The sequence below is a fragment of the Echeneis naucrates genome, chromosome 17, assembly GCF_900963305.1.
Source record: "Echeneis naucrates chromosome 17, fEcheNa1.1, whole genome shotgun sequence".
Taxonomy (NCBI): domain Eukaryota; kingdom Metazoa; phylum Chordata; class Actinopteri; order Carangiformes; family Echeneidae; genus Echeneis; species Echeneis naucrates.
The window spans coordinates 12316804-12340783 of NC_042527.1; the positions used below are offsets into that span (position 1 = coordinate 12316804).

Consider the following 23980-nt stretch of genomic DNA (forward strand, 5'->3'; position numbering starts at 1 on the left):
CTGTATGTGTGGGTCAGAGGTGAAAGTGAGATTTTGCCCCCAGAAACAAAGCTCTTGAAAAAGAACAGAACACCATGCAGGGTGTTATTGGTAAACAGGCTGCACCCGTGGGCTGAAGTTACAATGGCAGGCCATTAAATATTTAGGCAGAAGTTTAAAAGTTGTGTCTCGTCGGTGCACAAATTCAAAACTACAGCCCCCAGCCAGTAAATTCAAGCATCAAAGAGAAAAGGCGACTAAATTCTCAGACGGATATCTAGTGGTGTTGTGTATATTTGGGTTAAACCAGCTGTTTATTCCACTTAGATTATTTCTGAATTCACACAGGTTGGCCCACATGCTGCCTCCACAGCGGAGCCCCCACATTTTTACAAGTCCAACACTGACAGCAGCTCCGGTCTCATCCCACCCACTCCACCTTTATCTGTTACCAAACCATCTTCCAGCTTTATAAATGAAAACATCACCGCCATAGGGGAGAGTGAAAGTGACACATACTGCTGCTTACCAAACGTCAAACTTGCCTCAGGAGGCCAGCAGAGTCACGGCTCTTGGCCCTTCTCACACAGACAGAACTACAGATTGGCCACAGGCCCTTTAACCACAAAAGATACCAACTTACAACTTATTCAAGGTTTTCTTGTGTTAATAAAGTCTGACAATTAGATTGAAATACTTCTTCTGCACTTTCCTTTGTTACTATCACACAACACTATGTAGAGCTTAGTTACCTAGTGTGAAAACAAAAACATGACCTCAACTAAATTTTCACAGTACAAATAAGAAAAGTTACCACCTCCATGGAATAGGGATGATAATGAGCCATACAGTGTAATTTGCACTGATAAAAGCTGAAGGCAAAGTAGAAACACTCAGTTCATGGATGGAGTCGGTCCGCACCGTTTTCACAAGAAGAGGCAACAGAGGAAAGGTAACACATGCAGGAATAAGATTTTAGGAAATAGTTGGTCTGAAGTCCTACCTGATCCGGCTGCTGAACGGCTTTCACCGGCCCATTCACCTCTTTGGCAGAAGTCATGACGGCAAATTAAGATGAAGATGAGAGAGGGAGGGAGAGACAGAGAGAGAGAGAGAAAGAGAGACAGCATGCACCGGCGTCCGCTGCTGCTGCTGCTGACAGGTGCAAAATAATAAAGCGGAGTGAGATGCAGAATGAGGGAGGAGGGAGAGAGAGAGGGAGAGAGAGAGAGAGAAAGTGAGAGAGTGAGAGCGAGAGAGATAAAGGCGTAGAAAGTGTTCAAGGTTATACAGAGATTTGCTAAAATAAAGAGGAGACCGTGGGTGGGCGCAGACAGCGCAGGGATCAGCAGCTGATGTGCAGGAAACTGAAGCACCGATGTGGGAGGTTCAGATCACCTTACAGAGTGACACCGTCATCACCCAAAACCTCCCACAACAACAACCTCAATATTTATCTGATCTCTCTTTTCTTTTGGCGCCTAGTCTTGATTTCATACCTTGTTTTGTTTTGGTTTTTTTTTTGCAAAATAGGCGCGTTAATTAAGAGATTGTTAACGGGAGCAAACGCTTTTCTGCAGATCAGATGTCCTTTCAGCAGTAACAAATAACAACTGCACATCAAATGATTGTAGAAACTCCTGGTTCTATCTCAGGCCTCTGTGTTCCAGTCCAAAGCTGCAAAGTTGGACAATTTCATTCCCAACAACTTTATAAAGGTGATCTTAAGGTTTTGGCCTTCCACCTGGACCTATATTTTGTTTACCCAGCTCACAGGGAACTGATAATATGGAGACTCGTCAGTTTGGATCACATCACTGTGCGCACTCATTACTGGCAAGTCCATTACATGGGAAATGGAAACAGGAATCAATGCAGGAAGAACAAAATACTTTTAGGTATTGGACTTTTTCTCAGAAGGGATTTTTAGTCTTAATCTTGAGATGGACTACATTCATGATTGACAACGGCCTGAGCGCTGTTGTTTAAGGAATTGGAGAGAAACGATTTGCATAGCGTGCCTATATTTTATACCGTGTATAAATCTGATAAATTCCACGATGCTGCGTCTGCTGTACTGTCTGCCAGTGAAACTGAGCGTTGCTGCTGGTGTGGCTCTTGAGAGGCAGTGCTACCGTCCTCCCACATAGAGCAGAAATAGGTCCAGTTCCTAACAAAACATTGTTTGTGCTGCAACTCTCTCACTGTGTCACATCTCTCTACACACACACACACACAATCCACCTTCTTGTTAGCACATCTCGTCTGCCTGTTTGTGCCACACACACACACACACACACACACACACCACACACACACACACACACACACACACACACACACACACACACACCACACACACACACACACACACACACACACACACACACACACACACACACACACACACACACACACACACACACACACACACACACACACACACACGGATCTCATGCTGGAGTGAGTTTCTTCAGATCAGCAGTCATGCAGTCTCTGCACGGCTCCTGGCCTCTTGAACTACTCATCAGTTAGTGGGAAAAGGAAAACGAACAATCTCATAAAGTAAAGAAATAAAGGAAGCTTGTGATGTGAATCCCTGTCCGAGGGGAGGATATGTTTCAGTGTGAAGGCATGATGGCTTTGTTAACATTGTGCCTTCAGTTGGATGTGTGGTAGTGTCTTTATTGTTACGCAAAAAGCTAATGATTGCCTCTAAAGACAGAAACTAGATGTTGTGCTCGCTCTATCACTCTCTCTCTTGTGGACCTAAAATTTATGAGCAAAAAGAAATATCTCGAGTGAACTCTATATGTTAGAGGAAATTATCAGTCCATCTTAAAACCATACAAGTGCATGAGGATTATAACATATGACAGAGTGAATCATCAAATGTTTTTATTGCAGGAAATTAATCTGTGCAGTCTCCGATTACATCTTTGTTCATTACTTACTTGGGACTTCTCAACATGAGGCTGTGAGGTGCTGCCAGATCGCATAGTCAGATTAGGCAAATACATCTGTTATCAGCTGAGTTTATTCTATGAAAGAAATATAATTTATCCAGTCACATTTTTCTTCCTCACTTTTTCGAAAATACATTTCTAAAACGGGAGACTAAAATTTTTAGATTTGCTCACTTCGTAAAATTTCTGTGCTCTCCTGGTCTAATCACCATAATCATCATCACATAATATGGTACCATATCAGCGAGAATGTGGTTTAATGAGAAATACAAAATGTTTCAATTTTAGGGATAATTCATAATTAGAATGAAAATAGTCACATACAGAGCTCGAACGGCAAAAGCCCATGTAAGCGAAGATACTCCAGTCAGACCAATACTGACTGTATTAGGTGGTTTTGCTGTGAAGATGTTTATTTAAATACAGCTGCTGCCTTGCTTTTAACCATCAAAACAAATTCCTGCCCTCGTGTTATGTTAATTAAAAATGATTCCAAGTAGTTCCTTGCTGTGAGATATACACATTTAAAACTGGGAATAAGAGAGCAGTGGTATCAAATCAGTGCTTGGATAGCAGTTCAGCTATCAGAACATTTGCTTGAGGAAAAACAACTGTCCACAGAGAGAATACAAAAGGACGGCAACAAAGTCAATAACAGCAAGCGCAGACAACAGAAGAATCAAAATTACTGCAAAGGGTTAATTGAAATTAATGTACTCAAAAGTAATAGAAATAAATGTTTAAGTTGGATACAGAGATAGCATTTAACGATGTTGGAGGTGAGACACGTATTTGGGTGGCAGGAGGATTCAGGCAGTGAACCATAAAAGGTCATGCATGGTAGCAAACACAACATTTGGCTGTGCTGTCACTGTCCAGATCCACACATGGCCGGAGGGAGCTGCTCCACCAGCTCTCTGCCAAGACTGATTTCAGCACCACGGCTGTGGACAGCTCCTCTGAGGCGTGAGTAGGAAGCTGGGATACTTTTCAGCGAAACACATCCAGATAATCGAATTCAGATATAAATCATCTGTAATTGGGTCTATTTTGCATAGACACCACAATATATCAGAGAGCTACATTGAATTAACTGCATATCCCGACTGACAATTATAGCTTAATCCTCCAGTCTGTGACAGCCACTCCTTCCCTCCCCCTTTTTGGTCTGTTTTCACTTGTACTAATGTGACTGAGATTGAACTCACCTCTCTGTCAGCGAACGCAATCTGACGACAATTAACCCCACAAACGACTGAGTAACAGCTTCTAAGCGAGATGAAAGGCAGTGGTAAAGTATTTAGGAAAACTGCGCTGAGAGACCATGCAGGCGCTGATAAACAAGAGAAACAGAGACCCAAACACAGTCCGGGTACAGCAACTGATCATCACAATGTGTTACCCCGAGCTTCCTGCCAACAACTGTCAATCAGGTTTAATTGGAGAAGCCACAGAAAAGGCAGCCATGTGGGGTCAAACCGTGCCAGCAGAGGCTTTTGTTTGCCCTCCATTGAACCACACTTCTATCCTCTAATCATTTTCATTTAAAGTTAAGCTTATGTTTTGTCTCATAATGACTTATGTGCTGTGTCAGACACTCTCTGCAGCACTTGTCAAAAAGTCTCTTGTCTTCTAAAGCCCTTAAATGTGTACTCCGCACCAAGCCTTGAATGGGAAGTCTCGTTGAAAATATTGGGAGTGACTTTTTTTATTATCTTCTTGGGGAGAAACAAGAAACAGACATTTATTTAACTGTCAGTTAACAGTGGGGAAAGTCTTCGACTGCGTACTAGCTCCCCCCAGTGATCCCTAGCTGTCTCACATGTTTATGTTTTTCATTCAAAAACAAATAAACACAGCACAATTCCAATTTTAGCAGCTTTCCCACTTTATGTTGATTTTTATTTCAAAGACACAAATTGGGTTGTAATTCATTACAACATTTATTTTTATGTTGGCAGGTCAACATGGTGAGTCAGGGTGCAAATTTCACCTTATGAAAGTATTGTGATGAAGTTTTTGAATAGTCAATGCAAAAGCATGAATCGTTGATGTCAGCGGTGTCAATCTGTTAGTTCAGACCATAGAGTAAAAGAAAAACATGAGAGCAAGACGAGGACAGCTGACAAAGGCTGGGACGGTGTTGATAACTGATCGCTATCAGCTGCGCTCTCCCCACAGACCAAACAGCAGAGCAGAAAGCCTCACGCAGCCACTTCAAACCAACAATGGCAGGCAGTGAACCATTATCTCCCTTCCTTTTGTATAAATACATGCCTGGGAGGTTTTGCAGCATAAAAACAGCACAATACCACGGCTGAGATAAACAGGGGACCCACATTATACCCTCATCATATATCATCATCACTTGTGCAACATAGTGCAACCGCTCTGTGATTGTTTTTGCTGTTATACTTGTATTAAAGTTTAAATTTTTAAGCAGCAACCCACATTTGGCTATTGCTTACTGACGGTCAGCGTTTTAACACTGGACCTTTTCAGACAGCATTTAGTTCATTTTGTTCTTGGCAGAGCTGCAGCAGTATTTACACTACACAATCTGATTGAATATTTTTTAGAGAACTAAATACAAAAGGGTATGCTGTAGCTTCCAGTATTTTCACTTCCATTCAAAATATCCTTTCAATTTTTGGACTATTTCTTGGCCATGCACAAAAGGAGAATGGCCATCAAACACAAACGTCTAAAACTGTTTAAGCTTCTATAGTGCTACAATGAAAGGCTCATGGTCTGTATGACTGAAGCACAAAACATGTTCAAGGTATTAAAAAAAAAAAAAAACAACTTCTCTACTGGAATGAGGAAGACCATTTATCTATATGGAATAATATTACAAAACAAATAACAGCAACAATAAGAGGAATATAAATAGCGATTTTCAAAAACAGCATGAACAGCAAAAATACAAAATTAATTAGATTACAATAATAATCTAAAAGCACAAGAACCTGAGATAGTCAGTGCCATAGGCTGAAAAGGTCTGTTTTACAAAGCAAAGCCTCTGTTCAAAGATCGCAGGCTGCACTGTAGCTCATACAGGACCAACATGTCAGTAGTACAACTGGAACCCAACCAAGTAAAGGATGACGCACATGTTGAGGGAACTTGAGTTTCTAGTTTGGCCTCTTCAGCAGAGGTTGCACCGCTGACACCAATCCAAAGACCTTCTTTAATGTGACCAGCTTTCTGGTTTCTCGTTTGCCAGACTGCAATGTATATATTTGTAATTGAATAAATACATCAGCATGGCTGTAAATTAAAATTATTCTCATGCACAATGCCAATACAATCCCATCAATCAACAATAGTTTAGAAACAAGCTGTTTCCATTCAGCCACATAGCCAGCTGTCAGCCGGGGCCAACTCAATCCTCAGTCACGTCCCCTTCGCCCTCTGGCCTGCTTCGACTCATTCAGCTGTCCAACTGGCAGCACACGGCTCTCGCTGAATGTAAATACTGTTGTTTGCATCTCCACTCGCTGTCTGTTCAGCTGTAGCTCTAAATCACAGGTTAAGGATAGAGCCCCTGTGTGCTGCTCAGTTCATCGCAGATCATTACTGTATTAAAGGGCATCACTCTGGCGGTGAAAAAACTCGTCTCCGTAGCTTGTGGCGTGATGAAAGGCAGAGAAGTTTCTAGACTGCAGGCAAAGGCAATTCTTCACTGTCTGGACTTTACAGAGGGGTAATTAAGTCCACAAATTTTAAAACTGAATCATTATTGGTCTTTTACCAAAAGCAGGGGGAACCAATTAATCTTCCATTGTCTCATCTGCATTGTTTGTACCCCAAATACATGCACCCTATAAAATATAATAACTGAATGCGTCCTGAGGCTCTGGGCCTCATTCCTCAACCCTCATCAATACTTAACTGTTTTGTTGGAAGGCTGCTTCATGCTGTTTATTTGTGATTTTCCTCCATCTTTTAATATACTCGGCAGGTCCCCCCCCCCCAAGTTGTTTTCTGACATTTACACTAAGTCAATAATAAGGTAATTACATCTGCCCACCGCCATCCTGATCCCCATCCGATCGTAAATAAAAGTGCAAATGCAAGTTTAACAAGGTAACTGAATATTTGGACACAGAAGAAATTCCTGTTAAATTCATGAATACTTGTTAATTTCATTTCCTTCTGAGTAAAAATGTGGTCATTCACAGCTGAAACCACAACTTGAACTGTCCTCACCAGACCCAATACAGCCCGGTCTTTAATGGAGAAAAGATTAGAACAGGGGGAAAATCATTTTGTTTTTTCATATATCTATTTTTAACCCTAAACAACTGGATCGCACTGGCTCTATCAGCACTACCTGCACCTCACTCCTGGGAAAAATGATTATCTCACTTGCACAGCAGGAAACAATAGCGTGGGGGCTTTTCCGAAAATGCCTCAAAACTCTAGCAGAAATGAAAGATCCATACACATTGCACGATAAAAACAGCCACCTCAAAGACTAAAATGGGTGACTGCCAAGAGAGCACTGCACCCTGGGAGATAATTAGCATGAGGGAAATTGAATTGCAGTACAAAGGTTGCCAGTGAAGGAGGCTCACGCTGTTGTGTTTGGTTTGTTTGGTTTTCACAGTAGATGTCAACAGTTCAGGACATCCAGACCCTCAACTGTTCCTTCATCCTCGGGGTTATATAAGGTTCCTATGTACTTATAACCTCATCAGAAGGCTGCTGGGATGCAATTCTACTCAAATTTACACAAAACGAGATACGGCTAAAATTCGAATCCCTATTGCTCTAGGATACACAACTCTTCAAGAAAGATCAAGCAAATTAGACAGTGAGAACGAAAGCAGCTACAGCTTTTTACAGGTTTCAGCTATTCAAAGAGAGAATTTCTCACCACTGGCTGCTTATTTCACACATCATACTTCGTAAATGTGAATTCCCCATAATGATCCCCTCCAGATGTGTTATAAGATAGAAAAATAGTCAGTTTTGATAGTAAGTCTGTGTGTTCTCCAAGAAAGTTGATAGCGCCTCATTAAAAATGTATGTAGCCTGAAAGAAATATAAAAATAAAGTTAATTTGGAGAGTTGAAGTTTAACTCCTGAGAAAAATTTCTTGTTTTGAGTTCTTGACTCTACATTGAGCCCACACAATCTTTTACATTCTTTTCTTGAGCATTTCTTTTGCTATTATTCTGATGGCCCCAGTCAGAGACAGAGCAAAAAGTCAAGAAGACCAAATTTACACAAACACATTTGTGTAAGTAACATACTGCACTATGATTGACTTCCAAACAACAATCCTTGTTTGCACGTTAAACTCAGATTTAAGATCAGCATACAGAAGCAAATTCAACAAATGAGGGTGTAAACAGCCTTTAAGCATTGAAATCTGCACGTCGGCCATGTAAATCATCCTAATTCAACACTTCGAACATTCCAGCAATTGAGAAAGCACCTTAATGTTCTTTCCAATTTGAAGATTGCAGTAATTTACACAAATAACCAAAGGCACCTTTATGCAACTGTGAGCTAAAACAAATTGAGCAAACAAAAGTTGAGTGCAGGTTCTGAGTGGATGTGAATTAGACGCTAAAACACAACAGCATGAAAATGATGCCAACAAGGAAACAGTAAAGTCATTTGTTAAGTATAGCACAAGGGCAGCCGACATATATTTATATTTATATATATATATAAATATATAGTGTGTGTGTGTGTGTGTGCGTATATATGCATACTGTATATAAATATAAATATATATATGAGATGAGCAGAGTGAGTCAGCATCCCATCTGCTGATCCACTCCTCATAAAGCAGACTTACGAGCTTCATGAACTTTATGTGTGCTCCTCAATGACTTGCAAGAGGGTTATAAAATGAAAAGATGCAAAAAGTTAATACTGCAAGTAGTTATGGAAATTTGTTGGAGCTGAAGCACGGCCACAAGGGCGATAAAGAAGGAATTAGCAGCAACATGTGCTGTATATTCAGATCAGGGGCTTATAAATCATCACATAAACAAAAGTCACAGGAGTAAAAAATTGTGCTTCAGCGGGCCAAAAGAAACAAAATGAATCACATAGAAGGTGAGGTAATTAATTTATCTGTGCTGTTCTTCTATTCTTCTTCAGAATGGGTGTCATAGAGATACTGAAGGGAGTGATTAAAAGCAAATTACAAGCATCTGAATGAAAAGATCTTCATTCACTGCAAGTTTGAAAAGGTTTTCATCATCAGGCTACTCTGTCTCCAAGGAGCCTGCCAACTAACTAAAAATTCCCAATCTAGTTTATCTTTAATTATTTTTTCTATCGTTCTTTATCAAGGCTTCAGAGCCCAGTGAGGCTTATTCACACACACACACACACACACACACACACACACACACACACACACACACTATCTGTTTCAGACACATACATGCAAATACAGTAATCCAATAAAACGGCCACAATAGGCAGTAAACTATGTTTTTGTTGAACCTTCATTATCTTCGCTTTGCTCTAATTGTGATCTTGTTTTAGGTTTTGATATCTACCTGTCATATTTCTGGCTCCATTTCAAACAATGCAGGCAAAACAAACTTTTTTTTTTATTTGTTAAGCACTCCTTATGACAAAAAAAAAAAAAAAAACGACTTTATTTTATAGGTCTGTATGGAAATTACTGTCTAACAAGTGATCTACAATGTTTACCATGTTAACTGAGTATATTACTTATTAATAGAACCAAATAAAATCTACAACTGGGGCAGATAAAACTGTCAGAAAACAGAAACAGGATTTTGACCTGAGGATGAAACTGGATGCTATTTGTTGAGATATTTCAAAAGAAGCCACAAACATTAAACTCATGATGGGCAACGAGAAAAGGCCACAGGGTCTCTGTGTATGTGTATGATATGCCCCAAAACAAGAAGGTCGTAGGTTCGATTCCCAGCCTGGGGCCTTTCTGTGCAGAGTTTGCATGCTCTCCCTGTGCCTGTGTGGGATTCTTCCAGGTAGTCCGGTTTCCTTCCACCATCCAAAGACACCATGTTTGGGTTAATTGGTGACTCTAAATTGTCTGTCGGTCTGAGTGTGAGTGTGAGTGGTTGTTGGTCTCTGTCTGTCTCTGTGTGTCTCTGTGTGTTGGCCCTGTGATGGACTGGCAACCTGTGCAGGGTGACCCCGCCCTCACCCAATGTGAGCTGGATCAACGGTAGAGGAGGAAGGAGTGCTTGAATGCGACATCTTTCACTTTCAGCCCACTCCCAGAACTCAGCCTCTCAGGGGATTTGGATGCAGTTTTGAAACACTCGTGTCAAAGCAAATGCATATTTCAAGCATCAAGGCCGCCGCAAAAACAAAACCCCAGGACACAGCGCCCAACTAGATCAGTATCAGCTGCTAAGCTCTAGCCCGAGTCTATCAAAGCCAGACAGTGTTTCATTATATTGCTTCCCGCTCCCTGTGTGACGCTGATAGCATCAAGTGAAACATCTTGCCCTGCTGAGCTCCACAGTGTGTGTACGACACCAAGGAATAATAAATGCTCCACGAACGCAGTGCAAAAACTGTTTGTGAGCAAAAGTTATCTTATAGCAAACAAAATAAAATAGATACTGCAAAGGTCCCTGGTCAGACTCCAACGAGGAGTGTCGCAGCGGCACATCAGTAAATTATTTACACAAGGCATAAGGGGCTCACAAAAATGCTCTTAGACACGACACAAAAGGTCTGTGGTTTGGTGGAATAATTAAACTTTTCTCCACTTGACTTACACAAGTGTATTCAGTCATTAGATTCACTAATAATAACTCATCTCATCAATTATATTATGGTATTTGCGCAAAGTGCCATCTTTGTCTAGTTGCGGTGCAGTTTTGTCTCACGGGCTTTCTATTAAAGATGCATGTTGGCGAAAAAGCTGATGAGGCATCATAGGAATGAGGAAGCACTCGGTGCATTACACTGTAACCTTTGCTTAACCACAGTTAATGCCTCTGAGAAAAGTGCATCAAAGCGTTCCTATGCTAGATCTTGAATTTCTACTTATGGATTTTACATACCACTGCAACAGCAAAGACACACAGGCCTGCAAAATAAAGACAACAGCACGTATGCACACGGGGGGGGGGTTGCAAAAGAATTTTATACTGACACGATCAAATTCTCATTTCACTGCATGAAATGTTACATAAACTCTGATGCAGTGCTACATCAAATTGTCTGTGTGCTTGTGTGATTAACAGCTGACAAGTTTCTATATATAATGACTATGATTTTGCAGCAAAAGCTCAACAACAATAACTTACAACAGTAGCTGTCATCTGAAATGCCCATCAGACAGCTTGAAAGCTAAGCATATAAATAACCAGCACTGACACGTCCTCAAGCTCTGAAACAACTTGTAATTTCTTTTGAAAGTGTCCTTCAAGCACACAGTAACAGATTGATCAAAAGCATAATTAGAATGAGGAGGGACACAAGTTTATAGAAATGCAAGTAGGAGTCGTCCACCTCTGAAAAGATCTGACCCACTCACCTTCCACAGTCGCTCCACCCGGGACAACTTTCGTGTCTTCATTGTGACCGAGCGGCTGCATATGAGTGTCAGTGCTAAGAAGAGAACGAGGAGTGATGTGGATGCAGAGAGAGATGGTGAATAATGACCTGACCATAAATGAGACACACCTCAGCTCTCAGTAGGAATAATTCCATGGTCAGCATCTCAGCACTAAGTTCCACACATTAAGTTGAGGCGAACGATCCTGTGAGTGCGTGTGTGTGTGTGTGTGTGTGTGTGTGTATGTTGCTGTGGATGCTGGCATGGGCATTTTCCATCAGACACTGCGCTGTCATCCAGGAGATGCCAGAATGCCTTCAAGAACCCGACACAGCTGCCGTCACACCAGAGGAGGTCAGCTCGGATCACAGGGGGAGATTTGAACAGAACACGGTGTCTGACAGCCACACTAATCTCTGAAAAACAACCCCACAGGAGAGCGAGAAAGGATGAAGCAAACAATCAGCACAGAACCACTTACCTGGGCCATTAGCTGCGATCTCGCTGTTCAGCACCGATCAGCATTACACACGGCATGCATAGCTGGCCCACTTTATGGTGCTTTTTACCCAGCGTTGTTTATCCTGTCTCCTACCTTTCTCCCAGGAGCAATTTAACCACAACATCACCTTTCTGGATTGATCAAAGGGCTGCTCACAGAGCTGCAGGCTAGAACTCCTTCAGGTTTTGGTCAAAGGACAGAGACTGTGATTGTGATTACCTGAAGGTGTCATAAAGTGCATGCAGACCATCAGTACCCTGAAGGCTTTGCGGGAATGCTAAATGAAATGTCAGATATGACAGCTGCTGTATTCTCTCACACTCTCTCTCCTGCACTTCCTTCACTTGTGAATGACGAAAAAATAAGACTGTCAGCAAAAGCTGGTTAAATGAAATTTTTGTTAATAAAAAATTACGTTATACTCAGATTAGATAGGCAATGGGCATGCAGGGAATTTAGCAGCTTTCAGCTCAGTGCTTTTTTTCCCCCACTAAGTACTGCTTTGGCTTAATTCTACTAAAATCCTTTGAAGACACAGCAAAAAACAAAAAACGCAAAAAAACAAATAAAAATTGTACAACCTACTCTATGCTACTAGCATGAGGTGACAGAAAAACAGATTAGCTGGTAGCCGGTAAAAACATTTAGCTGCTGATGAACATTTACATTCATCAGATGGTCCAAATGTTGGACCTCGTCTGCTCGGTGTATAATAAGGCAGTGTTTTTGCAATGTGTGCAAAGTAAAAAGATATCATCCTCATGTCCTTGTTCTGCTGCTAACCTATTAATGCAGGATACATGCCAATTTCTTTATCCTAAAATCATATCTATAAGAAAGAAATGAAACTTCAGAACCTTTTCATCATTTAGATCAAAGAGAAAAAAAAAAATCAGGATATCAAACACACTGTTCAAAATCAGCTCACCAACAAACTCCTCTTTAAACTATCCATCCATCTTTAGGTAGAAGCAATACCATGAATATGTTTTGTCTCAACAGTTACCATAATATGAGCACAGTAAACACTTCCAGGATTATAGTTTCTGTATTCCCATGATGCAACAGCCAATGTGGTGAGAGGAGTACAGTAACATCAGTCATCATGCTTAGGCTTTCCTGTCTTTGGTGGGGTGTGAGTGCCAGCTTCAGAATAGCATATCATTCAATAGCACTCCACGTATTCACCACCTCAGCTACATCAAACAATCATTATCTCCTCCTTCTCCCTTCTGCTCCATGTGAGCTCCATGCCGAAACATCCTCACAGAAGTCAATTCTCCTGGAAAAGCAATGTTCTCCCAGCGTTCCCAAAGCTCTGGCTTTATTCAGACTTCTGACTCCTGGCTTAGAGGAGCAGGAGAGAAATATTGACTCGACCGGATGATGTATATGCAATGAAAGCTCTGCAATACTTATCATGCGTGACAGAGAAACCCCGCTCTGCCAGTGACTTGCACCTGTGCATCAGAGGAAAGTCAGAGGATAGACGCACAAACACGTCGCTGGTTTAGAGCTGAGATGCAGCAAAGAAGTTGTTAGTCTGAACTGAAGCCAACTTCATGCTGAGTTTCCAAGCAGAGGGAAAGAGCCAGAAACCCACCTTCATGACTTCAGGGGACAAAACTTTTGTCTTCAGTTGTAGGTTGCAAGACTAGAATGCTTCCAAGGGGTCTGGCAAGGATGCGACACGAAAACTCTCATCTCATGTATTATTCATCAGAAGCCTAAATCAGAGCCTGGAGGCAGGAAAGGGCCCGCTCCGTTGTGGCATGACTTTGTGAGTGAACCAATACCTGCAGAGCTCTCACAGCACACGTTTTGGCTTGTCAAACACAGGTTTAACTAACTACATTCATAATGGAAGCCCTTCATTTGGGCATTAAAAGCTCCAGGGTGCTGGTACTGTGCGTGTTGAGGTGATGGCACAGATCACTGGCACGCATTGATGCAGCACAGCAGTCGCTGACGTGATTAGTTATATCTGTGCCGTTTATTGGTGCCAAAAGAACATGCCTGACGAGACAAAGGTCGGCAAAACATCAACTGTGCACCATTTAAACATGCATGTTGCACATATTTAGAGTCAGTCATTTTCTTCAGCTTCTTGTCAAAGATTTAAGCGTCTCTTTCATGTTAAGTTCGTTTTCATGCGTAAAGGAAGAATCTGGCGAAGAATTAGATGAGAAGATACAAGCGCAGCTTCAGCAGTTCTTTTTTTTTTTTCCTCTGCCACTACCTTTCCATCTGCTGGAGCCAGTGGGGCCAGGAGCATTTGCTGCAGAGAAACAACATGCTGACAGAGCTCACCGGCTCCTTCTCAGCCTTCAGGTTTTGAATAAAAGCACAACCACTGCATTACAACAGAGCTCTAACAAGATCGTAAAGCTTATTTTTGTCCACGGTGATGTTGTTGCAACAATACAGTCGCAAACTTGTTGCCTGCGCGCAGGATTTATTACACTATAATATGACGCTGATGACTTTGCACAGTTGTGTCTCTTTTCAAATCGTGTGTGCGTGTGTTCACGTAGCAGTTAAAAGGATGTCGTTGCGTGTCCGTGTGCACACGTCCCCCACGGGGAAGTCGCTGATGTATCATGGCTGGGTCGATAAGAGAATCAGCCTGGGTGACACAACAGATTACTGCTGCCTTGTCTCAGCCCAGAAGAAGACTGAGAAAGGACTCGGGAGAGATGCAGCTCTAATTCCAGCTGACAGAAATTCCCTTCACTTGCTTTAAAGAAGATCTTGTCTTCATTATTGTCTGTTACACTTGATTTTTTTTTTTTTTAATTTATGGAGTTTTGAACCTGAAGTTTTGCTGCACAATTATGGAGGAGTCTTAGTTTCGGTATAAACCGAGGCGTTCCAATGCTTTGCTCAAGCAGCAATCCCACTGATGATTCCTTTTTTATCTGTCTCGACCAGAGTAAAACCTTGACTGGTCAGTTAATCCCTCACTGCAGCTGCTCAGTGACCACAGAACCTTTCCAATGAGTGTTGACATGAAATTCCTTTTCTTGGATGTGGATGAGACATTTCTGGTTGGTCAAAGAAGCTGTGTAGATATAATTGGTATTACATTTCTTTTGGAATTAATGGCACATATGACACATTCCTACATTAATAGCACATGTTGACAATAAACTGAGATGAGCTCAGAATTGGTTCCTGTGAACAGTGTGGAGTGACAGTCTCTAGTGGCAAAAGCGACACAGTGCAAGTGAAATGTAATTTAAAAAAATGCTTTCCTGCATTGTTTCAATTTAAAACATCACTGACATCATGCTGTATAAAATGGCAATGAAGTAAACTAATAGTTAACGTACCATATAGGCTCTTTTGAGGGGGCTGCACTGCTGATAATCAAACGCACAACAACAACAAAAGCTAATTCTCCCAAGAAAAAACAGAGACTGTCGCCTAGAGTTATAAATAAATAAATAATAAAACAAAGCAGTGAACAAAAGAGAAAGAGAAAATGGGAACAAGCTGGATTAAATGAGTTATATTTAGCTAAACACTCGTGAACTTCTTAAAAGCAGCAAGAATATTTAAGAGCCATTATGAAGTCGTCTGTGGAGTGTTAAGCTTCTTGATGTGACTGCCATCCTGATGATCAAAAATGAAGCCTGACAAAATGGTGGATTTTTTTTTTTTTTGTTGATCTGCATGTATATTAAATTAGTTCAATTTCAACCACAGAGATTGTAGCTGCCCTTAAACCTGAAGTACCTGGGACATGTGAGAAAGAGTAAAAATGGATGGATGCTTAATGAAAGCTAACGATTATGCTTGAATCTTGCCAAGGAAAAAAAAAAAAAAACCATTGCACGAGACTGAAGCTCAGCATCAGCAGGATCCTCGTTGCGTGATGAAATAGTAAAGCCTCTGTGTTTAAACACTGACTTATAGCACTCTCAGCTTCAGTAATAATACAGTAAATCATTAAGAGGAAGAGGGACAGTCTCATAGGAAGGCAGCAGAGAGGCAGCAGGCTGACGTGTTGTTGACAGGTCCATGGAGCTGCATGGGGGGGGCAGTGTGACGAGGGGGATGACGCTGATCGATGGTGTGTCAACAATGAGTTGAGGTGTTGGGCAGGGTGGATGGATGACCTGTTTAGAAGCCCATTGGGAATTGAGGAGAAAAAAAAAAAAACACAGGTCAATAGTGAATAAGACTGTCAGCAGCTACCGTGACAGTGAAACAGGAGTAAAAGCTCGTATTCATCAGCAGCTGCAAGGGGAAAATAAACATGCCATACTCGTAACGGCAGACGTCTCACGCTGTGTGACAGAGGCAACTAAGGACGCTCAATTTGCAGTGTGAGACCTCCTTCATCTCCAGATGGCAGTCAGAGCCACCAGCAAGCGGCTGTGTGTGTGTGTGTGTGTGTGTGTGTGTGTGTGTGTGTGTGTGTGTTCCCAGAGCTTGCAGCCTTACCCTCTCCACCTTTGCAACCATGGCAACGCTGAGCAAGAGGTCCTGCTGAGGATGCTGTGCTGTCCTGAGGGGAGGAGCTGCACTGGGTGACAGCAGGTTTGTCTCGTGTGGCCTTTGCTGCATACTGGTTAAAGTGGTCAGCAAGCTTCAACTGAGCTTCTTAAATGCTCTTTGATTCAAAATTGTTTCAGTTTATTTTTGTTTATTTTATTTTGTAGTTTGTCTTTCCAGTTGCTGTTTGCGTTTGGAAATAGCTTGTCATTTTTGCTGCCTGGTAATCAGCACTGTTACCATTTCGGCCCACTTTATATTCATATTAACATATTCTGATAAGTTTTATGATCCAGGCTGCCGTCTATATGTTTTCATTAACCATGGCTCAGAGTACGACTATATGTTATAGGAAAGAGAACACTCCTGCTAACAAACCCACAGAGAACAATTATTTTGTGGTTTCATTTAACTCTACGAAGTGTTTCACTGTCCTTCAACTGATTACTTGGGCTTTATGGACTGCAGCTTTACTGTTACGGTTCGGTCTCACGGCTCTCATCACAACGCACAACAATTATCATACAAAGAGTTACCAACTAGAGGGGGAAAACAGCAGTGGCCTTTGAAGCAAAGCAATCAGATATTTCTCTTCACTCGTAGATAAAACAGTAGGCTGATAGTGACCAGCTCATCTCTCTTATGTCCATTACAGTCAGATCTTGGTCTGCTACATTCGTGGTTTGAATCTAACCAGAAACATCTGTTGTACATCATTCCTCCTCTCCCCTCATTTCCTGTGATCATTCGATGGCAAATAAAGTTATAAAAATCCCAGACAAAGCACTGGACAGTATCTTGTGTCCATAAAGCATCTTCAGGCTTGGGATGCTGGTCATTTTGGGACTCGTCCTCATTTTGGATGAGAGCAACAGGTGATGACCTGTTAGCCTCATCTGAGGCATGCAATTAACACGGCTGCAGGGATAATGGGAACAGCCTATCACACCTTGTTACTTTTATCTGGCTGAGCTCCCTCTGACTGATTTATTTGAGCACTGGACCTTAAAGACAAGGGCTGTAACAAAGAGCTAAATGAATGCTTGGGAAGCGGGCCAGACTGTCTAACTCAAATCTGGGCTATCTCTAAGTAAAAGGCACAGCAGCGCATATGAGCAAAGGTAGAGTGAGTGTAAGTGTGAGTATGTATGTGAGTGTGTGTTTTTTGAGTGTACAGGAGAAGGAGGGCACTGGTCAAACATTTTACTAATATGAATTAAATGCTACACTCAAGTTACACAGTCTGACAAAATTATCCAGACCGGGAATGAAAGCCAAGCTAAAAGACGACCACCATGCCGGTATACTCACGCATTTAAGGCTGGACGTGCATTGTGAAATAAACTAGTTATACTATAAAACACTACAGTGATTTCAAGAGAAATCTCATTGCTCTTTGTGTTTGTCCCTAGAGGTGATTATTGTGCAACCTCAATGTACTTATTTGCCGTGGCAATTTTGAGGGAGATTCTCCCACTCATGTTACAAGGACACCAGGTATAACCTTAAGATATTTCACAAAGCAACAAGCGATCAACAGTAAAATTAAAAAGCTTTTCCACTGTACTTTTAATCAAAAGTTTTTTCTCCTGGAAGGAGGAAAAAAAATGAAGACTGCATTAAAGAGCAGCATGCACATCTGAAATTAAGACAGCCATGAGGGAAATTAGATTATCATAATTGTTTGCTGCTTTTGGCTGCATATGAATTTACAGTTTCCATCACATGGATCATAAAAAGCAAGCAACAGCTTTTTGCCACGTTGACTAAAAATGTTATGTTTGCTTACAAAATATTCAAAATGGCCACGATGACAAAGTGGAAAAAAAAAAGGTATAAACCCCTGATTTGAGTCAATAATCTGTCATTAAAAGTAAAGGTGTTAAAAGCTTTGAGATTTAGCTCGAGGGAGAAACCTGTGATTTCCCTTAATTAGCTACAATCAGTAAAATGTTTAATGTATTCAAAAAACTGATAATGTCGTTCATCCTGAACTTTTAAATCAAAGCCCTCATTCACAGATAGCGAGGAATGATTAGGTGATGGTGAGGCTTGACAGAAAAACACGGGTTTTTTCACTGGAATATTTTTGAATAGCTGTCATTATTTATTTTCTTTATTGTTCTCTCCCACTGGAGGAATCAGACAGAATGCTTCGTCACGATTAATTACTCATTGTATACAAGCCAATCATGTCAAGGGGAATTACAATCGAATTTGGTCTAACATTACAACTGATATAAAGAGTGAAACACAGTAGAGGATCATATTTCCACTGTAAAAAATCCTGCAATGTTTTTTGTAGTTTTGTCACATTTTGCCTGTATATAGGTTTAGCTGTGATATTAGCTGTGAGCTGTTCTTTGATGTTGTCTAGTGTTGCATCACAGTCTATTGAAAGTTGATAAAATGAAATATCAGAATTACAAAAAAAAAAAAAAAAAAAAAAAGAAAAGAAAAGAAGGAAACCAGCGTGGTGGGAAGTTGGCAGTGCTTCACATTTTCAGCCGTGTTTCACAGTTCACAGAAAAACTATGAATCAGTGCTTTGTCATTGGACATGCAGTGTGTTTACTATGATTACTGCAGAGGCCCATTTCACCTTTTATTCCCACAACATGACGCACAAAGATAAGTGTTTACCTTCTGCTGTGAACTGTCCATCCAGGAAAAATAAATATAGGAGGGCTCATTAAGGTGCCGTGGGGCGCTAATCTGAAGGTACAAGCTCACCATATTTTCTATCTGTTTGAATAAACAATAAATTTTGTTAAATCCAGTCTGTTTAAAGAGGAAAAAGGACCCTGATAATATCTCCCTCTATAGTAACACTATCACAAGATACTGATACTTGCACACAGAGCACAGCAACAATTAATCAATCTTACAACACACTCACCTCTCCTACAAACAAAGATGCATTTTCAGCCTGTAAATGCAGCACCTGCATTTTGTGGGCTCAGAAAAATGCCGCAGTAAACAAATTAAACAGTTTTTTACAAAAAAGTCTAATTCCTTACCCCCCGCCCCCCCCCCCCCCCCCCTTTTTTTTTTTTACAACAGCTTAGTGCAAAATGCTGCCTCTAATAGCTCAACTTCCACCTGAACTGCAGTATTATGGAAACATGCTGAACAATTTATCCTTTCCCTCTGCAAAGTGAATGAAAACAACGACGACTCATTCAAACTTTTACTGGAGGAAAGAGGGGTCAGAAATAACACCCCTTGAAATGCTCTGCCATTCTCCTGAGGCAAGAGGCAATTTCATGCTTCAGCACGGCTCGGGGGGACCAAGAGACGAAAGGTGACCTCAAGGTTAACAGTGCAAAGCTAATAAATATGTTGGAAATCCAGCAGTACAATAACAGTCTAAAAGTGCAATCCCAAGGTTTAACCATCAGGAGCTCTAATATTTTTTTTTCCATAACAAGTGCCTCAAAGAATGAACATGGAGGCTTTCAGGGCCAAGAAATTCCTGTTTGCCCTGTTGTTGTCATTGACAGCCTGAGCAGTGTCTGCATCCAAGCTGTTGCCAGCCTTATCACTTGATTCTCAATGTGATGGATATCAATAATTCAGAGGATCATCGCAGCGTTGGCAGCCACAGGAAGATAAAAAGCCAGCGAAGTATATTGGCGTTCTGCAGATGTTTGAAGTGCTGTCATCATCAACAAGCGACACATGTGTTAACATGTCATCTTCTCAAGGCCTGCATGAAATCAGAGAGGACAAAGTTTTTGGACAAACTACAAGCAAAAGCAGCTTTTTTTTTCCCTGTTGGTTATTTGTGGTTCAGAAAATATGACTCTCCTGCTGTCTGGTCTGGTAACATTCTCAACAAGAGAAGAATAATTAAAACAAATTTCAGTGTCAAAATGCAAAGCTGAATACAATCCAGTGGGGATTGTGTAAACATCCACAACGTCTGCTCGATGCCCGATTCTAACCCTGAAATCAGGAAATAGGGTTTCTTTCCCAAAATACTGGGCATATACTGGGTGTTTGGGTTCCACTCATCAAAGAGGCCTAACTTCTGCCCTCTGCTTTCACCAGGTTTGAATTTTCTGGCCCCAGTGCAACTACAGCTACGGTGAATATAATCAAGACCAAATTAATGCAACAGGAGAGCGACGTGACGTGACAGCAGTTACATCCATGTTGTGCCACAGCGTTTGTGGCCACGACAGCCTGACTCTACAGACGGCGCTGGAGTAAACGCTACAGCCTCCCTTCAGAGACACACAACATCTTATCAGCGCAGCAGAAACCGGGAGGTGATGCTCATGTTGGGCAAAACACAGACTGCCACCGCGACTGGCCCTCTTTTCAGCCAGTTTTTCCCCCAACACCATCTGAAGAATAGCCGAAGAAAAAGAAAAGCCAATGCTGCCAAACACAACATCAATTCAACCAAACATGCAGCTGCCACAGAATAGAAAAGAAAAAAAAAATCAGCCTTGTAAAAACTTTCTTGGACACTCTGTAAAAGTTAAAGGCAATGATGGAGCTTCAACACCTCCAGGGAGAGACTTGGGCCTGTGTATGTCTGTATGGGCATAACTGTGATTATGTCTTTCAAAGGGAATGATGTAAACTAAATATTTGGAGGTTTTTCACAAAGGGGAGCTGTGGTAACATGCACGGTGACAAGTAAAGAATATAAGTATCTTACATCTTCATCCTCCCGCAAGCATTTTTTGCGGTATTGGACGTGAGGTCTGCCATCACCGAAGTGCTGAGCGGTCTTCGCTGCGTTCTCCTCGTCTGCAACCTGTCCACCCAGGAGATGGCTGGCCTCAGGTGGGTGTGGGAAGGAATTGGTCGTGTTGATCTTCCCGGTGAATCTCTGATACAGCGAAGCCATAATAAAGGTCCAGTCCAGGCGGTACAACTTACAGCATGTCAGAGAGACAGACGGATTTCACCTGATTCAGTTTTTATTTTTAATCTTGTTTTTCTTTTTTTTTTTTTTTTTTGGCAGGTCTATGGCTTTGCTGTGCGCTTCGAGGAGAACCGATGGCAGGCAGCCAGTTTTCACCTCCGGGATGGAGCAAACAAAATAAAGCAACAACAACAACAAAACAAATGAGATAAGGTGAAGACACTTGGAAAATAAGCCGCTGCGGGTAACCGATGAAGTGACAGGGAGGTATAAAGCTGAATCCTTCGCTCCGATGTCCTTTTCCGGCTTTGTCCAGGCGTGCAGCAGACTGCTGGGCTGTAGGTGTCAATACTCGCTCTCTTCTGTATTCACAACACGTTGTCTGCCTTCCTCAGTTTCCCGATGCCTCCTCACACAGAGAGAAACCAGGCGGATGCGCCGAGTTTCCGATCAAGATATTCGTTTCCCCTCCTGACTCTCTCTCTCTCCCGCAGTGATTGTCCGCTAGACAAAAGAGCGAAAGATAACGCGTCCAGCGGACTTTGGACTCGGGTTATTTTTCTTTTGTTGTTTGAATCCTCCTCCCTGCACGGAGAGGGTGGAAGGCGCAGGCAGCCCGGCGGTTTGCTCTCCGCAGACGCGCTCTGCATGAGAAGTGACCGGCAGCTGAGAGCAGCTTCACTGTCACGCAGCAGCCCGCTCAGTGTGTGCGCGCGGGTTTACGCGCGCCATTCCCGCACGGGTTGCGCTATGATTCACCCCACACCCGTCACCTCTATATGGAGAAATCTTACTCATTTGTGATTTTATGAACGGGGGTGGGGAGGGGGGCATTTTTCTCCCAAATGATTGCAACAAGGTCCAAGAATCCAAGAGCGGATCTCGGGTGCCTCTCCGTGGCGCACTGCATAAGGGCAGGCTGACCACTGACTTCCACAGAGACCTGCTCCACTTGTTGAGCAACAACTATTCCCAGGGCTTTGCTCTTATTGATCAAAACAACGGAATGACGAGCCTTTAAAGGCATCTAAAATATCCAGAACATGCACTTGAGAAATATATTGTAAGAGGATAAAATGGGAGGGGAATTATTTCTGCTGTTAATACCAACTGACATAAACCCTTCCTCCTGCACCACATTCTGCCTTCATAAATACTTTTATTTAATTCCTACCAAAAGGAAATAATCCAAACCATCCAAGTGTACGATCCTCCCCTTAATTCGTGCAGTAATGCAATTCCTTCTATTATACTTTATCAGCCAATTCACACATGGTATTCAGCTTATACACTACATTGTGGTGGATTTGCTTATTTTGCTTATAATTTTGGTCTCTGGTAAATGCAGAATATTGGCTTATATGTGGTGCAGAAGTGTGTGTGTGTGTGGAGGGGGGGGCACTTGAGTCAAAGTGTCACCCCTGCCCTGAATGTCCCAGGCAAACACCGTGACAGCTCAAACTATCAAACTATCAAACTCTGCCAGTGCCCAGGCTGTATTTCTGGGAAATAGGTCATCTTCACAGGGGTAGGACAACTTCAAAGCAGCACTAAAGCGCAGCCCAACATATTCTGTTGAGTGGCACTGCTTCATATCTGCCATGAGGTGAAATCAGCTTCATTTCACAATGTCCTGGAGAGCGAGATCAATCAAGCCAATCAGACTCCAAAAGCAGAAACGGAAAAAATCTGGACTCTACTTGGAACAAAGGATAGGTTTTAAAAAACTTTTTTTAAATTCCAAATTCTGAGTCATCTCAAACTCTGAAAGAGCCGCCAAAGAATCATTGATTCATGGCCTGAATAATAAATGTAACCTTAATAATAGGATATGTATTTGGAAGAATACACAATATTGATTTCAAAGGTTTGGTCATTTATTAAAAAAAAATGAGGACATAAGGCATCCCGGCCTTTGCCTAATTATAGTTAATTCCCATTTGTCTTATTTAAAATCAATTTCCCTTTAACTCTGAGTACGACTCATAAATTAATTGAATTACAACTTGGTTTGATGCTTTTGCTTACTTTTTAATTGGTGTTTCGGCGGAGATTTATGTTGTCGGCCGAACATCTGGGCTTCCAGCAGCCTGTTCTTCAACAGTGACTTGCTTGGGTCTCTGTCATCATTTGTTTCTGTAGATCATAAGTGCCTTTTCTGGGTCTGCACACCCCTGGGGAAATAGGTCTAAGTCACTTGAAATCCATCTCAGCCTCTCTGATAGATGTTTTCTAATCTCCCTCACCTTGTTGGGGAGCTATTGTGAACTCCCTGGCTGGTTTAACGCTCCCCTCAGGACCATGCTGGGGAGCCTGGGCTCAGTTAAACTCCCCATATCGCCTCCACGCAGATACAGCAGCTATGCCTTTCCCCGCTCTCACAAACATCATTGCAGACAAGCTCTGCATTATAGGTGGTACAAATTTGGAGAGGCGTGTAATAACAGCTATAATGGTGATGATAGTTGGAGCATACATAATACCTCTGCAGGAAGCTGATGGAGGTGTTGGAGCCAGTACAAGTCTGAACTTACTACAGGGGTGATATGGCACATGACAGATGCAGTTTAATCCAAATGGCACGATGGCCATTAGGCTCTGAAATGGGAAAAA

At 41.9% G+C, this 23980-nt stretch overlaps 1 protein-coding gene across 2 annotated transcripts in view; it reads right to left on the reverse strand.

The window, feature by feature from the left end:
• LOC115058295 (dipeptidyl aminopeptidase-like protein 6) overlaps window positions 1-21971 on the reverse strand; it is a 55125-nt gene extending 33154 nt beyond the window's left edge. Inside the window, exon 1 of one of the 2 annotated variants that reach the window (XM_029525621.1) lies at window positions 21158-21971. In XM_029525621.1, the coding sequence (XP_029381481.1) occupies window positions 21158-21349 (192 nt within the window). In that variant the 5' untranslated portion in view covers window positions 21350-21971. Of the gene's footprint in view, window positions 1-982; window positions 1118-21157 lie in introns of those variants that run through there. The other variant, XM_029525622.1, reaches the window with a different exon arrangement.
• Between the last annotated feature and the right edge of the window lie 2009 nt (window positions 21972-23980).